The sequence below is a fragment of the Chenopodium album genome, chromosome 27, assembly GCF_948465745.1.
Source record: "Chenopodium album chromosome 27, dcCheAlbu1.1, whole genome shotgun sequence".
Lineage (NCBI taxonomy): Eukaryota > Viridiplantae > Streptophyta > Magnoliopsida > Caryophyllales > Amaranthaceae > Chenopodium > Chenopodium album.
The window spans coordinates 1,680,092-1,689,113 of record NC_137860.1 but is presented as its reverse complement, the minus strand read 5'-3'; the positions used below and the strand labels follow the sequence as shown (position 1 = coordinate 1,689,113).

Sequence of the window (9,022 nt, the reverse complement as noted above, 5' to 3'; positions counted from 1 at the left end):
ATGCTTTTTTTCAATGCAAATAATAACGAAAATGCCACTAGAGATACACTCCATGTTTCTCAAGAAGAGAAACTGGGGCTTGCCCATGGCACTATCATTTGCATGCAACAAGCTACCTTTAGAATCAATCAACTTTAACATATTTTACACTTATATTAATAAATACAATTGCATGCAGATTTTGCCGAACTAATTGAGTTGACAAAGTTGATAGTTGAAAAAGATGTGTCAACAGTGTATTCTCGGGATGTTGAGGGTTTCACTCCTTTGTTAACAGCAGCGCAACATGGTGCTACAATTACAGCAACAGAAATACTAAAGCAGCATCCACAATCAATACGACAGATTGATCCTCGTGGTCAGAATTATTTTCACAAGAGGAGATGGAGGTTATGTGAAACAGTACCACAAAAGGAGATGGAGGTTCTTATAACACAGAAAGATGACCAGGGTAACACTCCTTTTGATTTGGCTGTTGAGAAACGTGACTTTCAGAAGGCTCAACTATTAATTGAATGTTGTGGCGATTTACGAGGAGAAATTTTAAAGCATTGGCTTGAACACCACAAGGAAAGTACCAGGGTAATGATTTATGATCAACAAATTTCTGGCAAGGTAAGTACCAAACTTTATTACTCGTAGGGGTGTTTGGTAAATGGGAATTGAGGGTGGGAATGGGATTTTTAATCCCAAATTTTAAAAAATCTCTTGTTTGTTAAATGGGATTGGGAATAAATGGGTGATATTCCACCAATTTATTATCCAGGGAGGGTAGGTAATAAATGGATGGGAATGGAAATAAGTGCAAAATGACAATTTTGCCATTAATGAAAAGATTGGAGAAGAAAGATTAGTAAGGATAGTTTTGTATTAAGGTATGTCATTGAAAACAAAAATTGATAAGGTGGTTTCTTGCAAAAAAAAAAAAATTGCTTATAAAAGGTGGTTTTTTGCAAAATTTCCTTAATTAAATAATATTTCTTTTTTAAAAAAAAAATCCAAGAAATTAAAAGTATTGGACTCATAATCTTTTTGTTTTTGAATATACATTTTCAGTTCCAAAAATTCCTTAAATCACGAGGTATCAAACTTGGGTATGATTTCGTTTTAAGAAGTACGTATGGAGTGCGTAGAGAGGATATAAAGGAGTATATGAACCCAATGGGAGTTGTGGCCGCGTTATTAGCAACGGTAACATTCACTGCAGCATTTACTGTTCCCGGCGGATACAAAGGTGACACCGGAATTCCGAGTTTAGGGAAGGAGGCAGCATTCAAGGTGTTTATGGTTGCGGATGTGGTGGGAATGTGCAGCTCCATGATGGTGCTTTGCTGCCTCCTTTGGTTATTGTCTCAACAGAGTATTGAAGATGATGATTTTGAAGAAGAAGAGAAGCAGGTGATGCTTGTTGATATGACCATTAAATTGCTGCTTATATCATTCTACGCAACTTTAGTAGCTTTTATGACAGGAGTATATGTAACCACAATTTCCCAAACTCGTTGGTTAGCTATCTTCACTTGCGTCCTCTGCTCCTTCCTTATCTTGCTCATGAGAAGGCCTCATATCAAGTATCTCAGTATCACATTGCGTGTACTGCCCATCTTGATGAATGATTTTTTAGCCGACTTTTTCAGAAAATCTTGCTTTCAGAAAATCGTGCGAATTTCAGGACATGATAGGGACCAACAACAACCTGCATGAGAATCCAGTTCACCATCCTGATCAGACTTCTTCACATTATGTGTGTTGCTCCTATTACAAACAACAATGTCAGATAGATTTATCATGTTCATGTTACCTATTAAAAATAAGTTATATTTTACAAGTATTAAGTTTTTACACAAATTCTTATATGTGACATATCAGGTAACTAATTGAATGAGCAAATGCAAAACAATCTTGTTGAAGGTATATGCCAATGTTTTACCTGATTTGTCATTTAATGTCAGCTAAGAAAGAAATAATACCCCTCAGCTCTATTATTTTTTAACTATGCTAATTGTTACACTGATCTTTATTCATTAACTTCAAAAAAAAAAAAAATGCACATCAATTTTGAATCTAAAATAGTTGTAGGTTTTGCTCAAAATATATGTAAATTTACTTCAAAAAAAAGTGCATATAAATCCCTCACGTTCTCATTTTAAGAATCTTCAAAATATGCATCCTCAAAAACTTCTTAAAGCAAAGCGGGAGACTTTAATTACATTATTCACACATGCTTCATTGAACTTTAATTTGTGATTTATACATTAGAAAAAACATAGCTATGTAGGATCGGATCATGTTAAATCATCTCAAATATATACTTTCATTTACTAAAATTTTAAGAACATAGAGAGTAATAATAAATAAAAAAATTAAAAAAAAAAAAAAAAAAAAATCCCCTTTTCACTCTCCTCTCCTTCCTTATCTTTTAAGCTATCTCTTTCCTTTCTTCTCCTCTTTTTTCTCATACAAATTATTGTATGTTGCATTTACTTGCCAATAATCTTAGTTGAACAAGATGGGGAAAAGTATAGATGGCTATGGGTCGTGTCTCGTGCCAAACCCATAGGCTATGGGGTTAGTTAAGCCTGGCCCATGGCTTGGCCAATGAGTTTCATGTTGAGCCGCATCGGGCCAAAGTTTTCAAAAGCACGGCTCAGGCCCTTGTGCCAGGCTTACATACCTAAGCAAAATTGCATTGATTTAAGATTTTTAGCATGCTTTCCGTCGTGTCGGCCCGGCTGTGCCTTATCGTGCTTCTTTCAAATAACTGCGGCCCACGACCCACATGCACAACAAGGTCAATAACGTGTCGTATTGGGTCTACATCGCAACTGTGTCGTGTTGTTTTCGTGCAGGGCCGTGTCGGACCTCATGCCAGCCCGGCCCAGTGCTATCTTTAGGAAGAAGTATATGGCATTTACTAAATATTACGAGTAACAATTAAAAGATAAGAAAAGACTGAAAAAGTTTAAAACATAAAAATAATAAAGCACTTGTACAATACAAAGCACACACTTACTCCAAAAAGAAATGAAAAAAAAAAAAAAAAAAAAGGTTAAATTTTGACGCTTGCTAAATTTTATACCAACTTATCATTGATGGTAACTTTTTAGCTTTTATACTAATGTGATAAAGTTACTTATGATTCGGATCAATGATGTATTTTAGGATTCTAGAATTTAGACATTAATAACCATGGTAGTATTAGTGTCGATTGAAGACTTTACCACAAGCGATCTTCACGTCATGAATGCTGGTTAATGCCCCCAAACATAGCTTTTATAAACCTGTAATTTCTAATACTACTATTGCTGCAACCATAATAGTTCATTTTTCATCTACACTTTGCATGCTTTGGCATGATAGTCACATCCTTCATAGATTTCTAAGCCTGGTTGTTGCAACATTTCTTCTTTCAAACATACACAACGCTTGCTCATTTTCCCTGTCAATGCAATCTCTAAAGGTCTCTGCATCAGTCTAGGATAGCCATCGTCACACCATACCTGATGAGACAGTCCCAAAAAATAACAATTCAGTAATTCAAATGATTATGAGCAGTAATCACAAAATGGCCTAGCACACAACTATCTCACTCACACTCCAAAAGCTTGATCCTTGGTTATTCTCAAGCTTGATGAGATTAACCAATTAACACATTGACTTTATATAGCTACTAACACACTAAAATGTCAATTGATTTAAAGTTCGCAACAAAGCAAGCTCTCCTTCCTCCGTTGTTTTACAGTTGATACGTTTTGACTTTTGACACTATTCACAAAAACTCTAGTTTAACTAGCTTTTGTGGTTAATAGTTATGATAAATCATAATTATGCGGGGTCTTATTAGATATGCCTCAACGTATATTTTCATAATACCCTCAAAACAAGTCAAAATTATAACAGGAGCAAGTAATCAAGGTTTTGAGAGCAACAATCATAGGTTGAAAGTTGGAAATATTATTAAAATTTCTTACCTCCCCACCCTCATGCTGACTCCACTTTGAGTTGCAATTTGGAATCTTTTCTTCTTCTTTTTTCTGCTTTTCCAGCAACTGGGCACCCCTAGCTGCCTTTGCTTCTGCATTCTTCAGATATTTGGTAGGTATTCCACGAAAGTCATAGTAACGACCAACCAATCTACCAACAAATCTATAAACAAATTGTTTAATTGTTAATAGTCCACCTATATTACAAGAAATAAAATTAAAAAAATACCAAAATCTCAATTGCCAATTTTACTCAAGTGAAAATAAATTTACTAATAATAACTACACGCATTTTTTCATAGTTTTTCATGATTTTGCTAATTAAAACCTGATATTAGCTCATTCTCTAGAGAACTCATTTATGTATACTAATTCTTACAGCGAAAACTAATTGAATTTTTTTTATTGATTAAAATTGATTTTTGCTGATCAGTTTACTGATTCAAACTGATTTTATAGTTCTTTTATATATATATATATACTAGGAAATAGGGCCAGTGAGGAAATGTCCCAGAAACACTTTCACGACCTAGATAGAGTTGAACAGCCTAAAACAAGAACTTATGGAGGCAATCGTAAGACTATAGTACTTCATTTCACAAACAAACTTCAAGAACTTCTTAATCTTTTACGACTCTATGAGCAGATGTAATCCTCTGTTTTATTCTATTCTTCTTCTGTAACAATGATTTGTCGGATTATTGTACAGGTGTAATATGTACTAGTACTAAAATAAGCAAGACTTCAGTTTATGCAACTTACGTATATGTTTTGAGGAAGAAATCCCGCCATTCTACAAGACTTTTTACCTGCAAATACAAAGCAAACAATTCATATATATTCAGCACTGCAATATAGAGTTAAAGAGAAAGGGCAGGAAAAGGTTAGAGAGAAAGAAAGATTGACTGCTATGACTTTTCAATCATCAAACCGTATAGAGAGACTGTTGTTGACTTTGCAATTATCACAAAGAGGGAAAGGCAAATCCGACAAGTCTTGCCACCAAAGAACCCAAGGAAAATACTTCATTTATTTGATTTGCAACATTTCTATTTTAAGGCTAGTCAATCATAACTTCAAACATTAATAGCTTTAATTATCGATAAATAAACATTATAAAAAGAAATTATAAATTTAAAAATATACATTAAAACGAATTTAACAAGACCTCACATGACTACAATTTTATTATGTATTAATCATTAAAGATGTCAAAGCATAGGGTGTGATTAGTGTGAAAGTTAGAGCATTGCAACTAAAGTTAAACAAAGAAAACATGATTTTAAGCACCTCGCTGCTAGATAGTCCACGTAGTGTGTCAGTAAGTCCATCACCTGCATTCAAGAGGTAACTGCAAAAACTTAATCAGGATGCAAGACTTTTTCTATAATAAACAAAAAAATCATAGCAGTTTCTACGGTTCTGCCAATACTGAACAGTGATTTTTTCAATGGAATTGCAAACAAAACTGTAGATGCATATTCCATACTAACAAAGCAGCAATTAGCTATGTGATTTCATGGCGTTCAATGTCTAATGTGATTCAAGGCATTAGCTTTGCTCATGAGAGAGCCAAAATGTCAGATCAATAGTGACATTTGTATCTAGTATCTAACACAGGGGACAAAACCTCTTCTTAAATAATGACATTGAATTGGAAGTTACTTCAATTGACATAACTCAATTTGCAACCTAACTCGATTACTCAAGCTATAAAGTTCAAAGTGAAATTCTACAGAATTGGCATGCACACGGCCCATCAGAATGAATTGCCAGTTCATATATAGAAAACAGCCTATCAGAATGAGTTGCCAGTTCATTTCTAGAAAAAAATATTAGATGTTAACCAAATTGTAGCTTATGATAAATATGTGAGGCTACTTGTTCTTCACCACAATTCAACAAACGTAATTTTCTGTACAACTTATTGACCTAAAAAAAAAAACTTAAAACACCAAGCAACACCCCAAATCTAGTTTTTTACATGTGCATCAACTAGAAAATCATGATCCAACTATGTTTCTCTAACCCCTTATGTGTTTTTACTCAGTAATTCCTCCAACAAACTTGAATTCAAAGACATGCTTATAGAAAGAATGCTTAACAAACTCTGTACAGCAGAAATCATTTCAAAAGCAAACAACAAAACTTTTTGGGAAGGTTAATAAGACATAAACTATAAGTTGTTTTTGTTCTAAGTTCTAACCTGTAAAATTTCCAGAAACAAATGCACGTGAAGCGTCTCTGCAGTAAAAAGGAATATGCTTGAATCAGATTCAGGGATACATGTTTTTTCTAACATACGCACAGGAAAAGTTCTTTTGTTTTACAACTGCACAGGAAAAGTTCTTAGTTTCAGCCAGTACATGATGTAAGCTAAGTGCTCTCTATAAAACTTCCACTTCCGTGAATTGTAGGGGGCTAAATTTTTAAGTGTAAGACACCATTTCAGTACTCATTGAATTGTGTGAATGCTACCCAAAAAGTAATTTCCAAACCAGCAACAATCAATAAGACCCCATCCTGCAATCAGATTGGGTTGAAAGCCAGAAAATCAATCTGTAAATGATCGATCACCAGTGTTTTCTAAATACAACTATTTCCAGTACAAATTGCAAGCAGTTCAAAATGCAAAATCTTGCAATACCCATATGCAAGAAATAAAAAACTACATATACAAGGCATTTCACGGCTCCTAGTGTGAAAATGAATGCATACTATAATAGTCACATTGTAACAAGTATTGGTGGACATCCAGACTTAGTGATTGATGCGTCATCTAAAAATTCTCCATGCTTCCAATTCATATTAAAAGAACAAAATGAAGAGCATTTAAAGAATAACAACCTTCCAGCAAAATGATTGTAAGCTCCTCCAACACCATAATGTGATTTCCCTTTTGTCACGTCAAATACCGAACTGATACATGAAATAAAAAGATAATTAAAATAAAGTTAGTAGCTCTACAGAAAAAGGTACACCAGCAATACAGCAATGCCTTATTAAATATAGTATCTAGCAACAAAGATATATGGTCATTGTTGCCTCGCTTGCTTCTTAACACAAAATCAATTCTATAGACCAATAACCATTCTTCTCAGCTTCTCTATAATGGGCAAGGTCCGTATTCAAGATATATCCTTAACGGTGTGTTTGGATTGAAGGAAATAGAGGGAAAGGAAGGGAAGGGAAATGGAGGGATGGGGTATCTTTCATTTGGATAACAAATGAGGAAGGAAGGGAATTGGAGAGGGAGAGAAAATGAGGGATTAGATTGTAGGAAATTGATCCCTCCAACAATGGAGAGATTTCGAAGGAAAACTCACCACTCTTCCCTCCCCTCCTCTTCTCCTCCCTCCCCTTCTTTTCCTTCTACCTTCTTATCCAAACACAATGTAAATGAACACACTAAAGGGTTTGATAATTAATACTACCATCAGTCCATCACTACTAGTTTCGATGATATGGGGGTCTGAGCAAGGTCTACTAACCCACCTACCGCTATACAACTTTCAACTATCATCAAATTCACACCCTTTGATGCCCTCCCAATCATAGAGGATCAAAATTACCCTACCCTACCCCATCTCAATTCCAATTCCAATTCCAATTCTTAAACTAACACAAACCATTATACTCCAAATTGAACCCACCAATCATCAACAAATAAACACAAATTATTGAAAAGGGATTCTTCCAGTCAAATTTCACAAAAATAAAAGAATACAGCATAAAAATCCCATCAAAATAAAAAATCATATCTTTCTTTAATAGGGTGTTGAGAATCATAACTCAGATTAAAATTTAACAGCTTTTATAGCAAATCAAATAAAATTAAAAAGAAAGAGTATATGATTATAAATATACTGTAAAGTACCCCAGTATTCCCAAGAAGATGGGCAATTGTTCGTCAGTTCCATTATAAAGGGACAATTCTTGAACAGTGAATAATCTCTGTGTTACATTGATACAAAATCACAAATTAGCATTCTTTTATTGTTGTTTTTCACTGAAAATATGTATAATAAATAAGAAATCAAACAAAAAACATACCGAAGGTTGATGATGTTGATGGGGTTTGAAGAAGAATCTGAAGGCAAAACTGGAAAATGCAAAAGCAGCAGCAATTCCTATGTAAGTGGATCTGCCCATATTGTTGATAATCTGATCCCACACTCTCAGCAGAAGCTCTCTTACTCGAAGAAAATTAAGCAAATGACTGAAATGAGTATGAAAAAATCACCATAGTAGGAAAGTATCACTTTTTTGAAGTGTGGAGGGGTTTAATGCCAAGTACGGAGTTAAAGTTTTGAATATTTGATGAAGATTTACTTATTTTTTTGGGAAATCTTTTGTCCAAAAAGCTTAGGATAAAAAACACTCCTTTTTTTTTTTTTTTTTTTTTTTTTTTTTTTGAAGCAAGAGAAAAAACACTCTTATATATCGTTACACACAGATAAAGTGAACTAAACCGTATAATATCCTAATACGTAATAATCTGATTATTTTGTTCAATCACGTTCTAGAGATTATGGCATAAAACTTGTGTTGATTGCTAGTAGGGGTGGGGGAGGGGCAGCGGGCTGACGAGGGAAAGGGTTGGGGTGGGGTAAGGGACTAAGGGTGGTTTGGTAGGGAAGGGGAGGGCAGGGGGTTTACTGTTTAATTTTTTTGGACTAATCAAGGTTTAACACGTGTGAGTTAACTTGATATAACATGTTATTGACTTTATTTATTGGTTTGGGATTGTTAGAAGAAATATACCCCAAAGTTGGGATAAAAATATTTAGAGAAAATCGGGCAAAGTTGAGATTATTAAAATCATTATTCCTATTTTTTATCTCCAACATTTGTTTAAGGAAAGTTTATCTCCAACACGTTTATTGTGAAATAAGTAGGATATACATTAATTTAAAAAAAAAAAAAAAAAAAAAAAAAAAAGTGGAATAGACATTCACGGATTCACCTACCCCAATTCATGGTAGAAATCATAATAATATAAGCAATTATTTTATTTACAACCTTTTACTAGTTTTTGC

At 34.0% G+C, this 9,022-nt stretch overlaps 2 protein-coding genes across 2 annotated transcripts; one reads left to right on the top strand and one right to left on the bottom strand.

Annotated features, from left to right (window-relative positions):
• Nucleotides 1–1,704, top strand: LOC145618968 (protein ACCELERATED CELL DEATH 6-like). Its single transcript, XM_081673575.1, has 3 exons — nt 1–88; nt 179–615; nt 1,057–1,704. Exons 1-3 carry the CDS (start codon nt 1–3, stop codon nt 1,702–1,704), a joined length of 1,173 nt encoding a protein of 390 aa, XP_081529701.1.
• Nucleotides 1,705–2,950: 1,246 nt separating this feature from the next.
• On the bottom strand, nt 2,951–8,336 carry LOC145620854 (membrane-associated progesterone-binding protein 4-like). The gene is made up of 8 exons (XM_081675576.1): nt 8,037–8,336; nt 7,861–7,937; nt 6,831–6,902; nt 6,190–6,227; nt 5,274–5,317; nt 4,746–4,792; nt 3,972–4,146; nt 2,951–3,500 (listed from the first exon to the last, which is right to left on the bottom strand). Exons 1-8 carry the CDS (start codon nt 8,133–8,135, stop codon nt 3,333–3,335), a joined length of 720 nt encoding a protein of 239 aa, XP_081531702.1. The 5' UTR covers nt 8,136–8,336; the 3' UTR covers nt 2,951–3,332.
• Nucleotides 8,337–9,022: the final 686 nt, after the last annotated feature.

What these genes read in the sequence shown, in the direction of transcription:
- LOC145618968 (XM_081673575.1), top strand. Translation starts at nt 1, where the DNA reads ATGCTTTTTTTCAATGCAAATAATAACGAAAATGCCACTAGAGATACA. An exon ending in GAAACTGGGGCTTGCCCATG is followed by an intron (nt 89 to 178) that starts GCACTATCATTT and finishes AATTGCATGCAG; the next exon opens with ATTTTGCCGAACTAATTGAG. An exon ending in ATCAACAAATTTCTGGCAAG is followed by an intron (nt 616 to 1,056) that starts GTAAGTACCAAA and finishes ATACATTTTCAG; the next exon opens with TTCCAAAAATTCCTTAAATC.
- LOC145620854 (XM_081675576.1), bottom strand. Translation starts at nt 8,135, where the DNA reads ATGGGCAGATCCACTTACATAGGAATTGCTGCTGCTTTTGCATTTTCC. An exon ending in ATCTTCTTGGGAATACTGGG is followed by an intron (nt 6,903 to 7,860) that starts GTACTTTACAGT and finishes TTCATGTATCAG; the next exon opens with TTCGGTATTTGACGTGACAA. An exon ending in TACAATCATTTTGCTGGAAG is followed by an intron (nt 6,228 to 6,830) that starts GTTGTTATTCTT and finishes TTTTTACTGCAG; the next exon opens with AGACGCTTCACGTGCATTTG.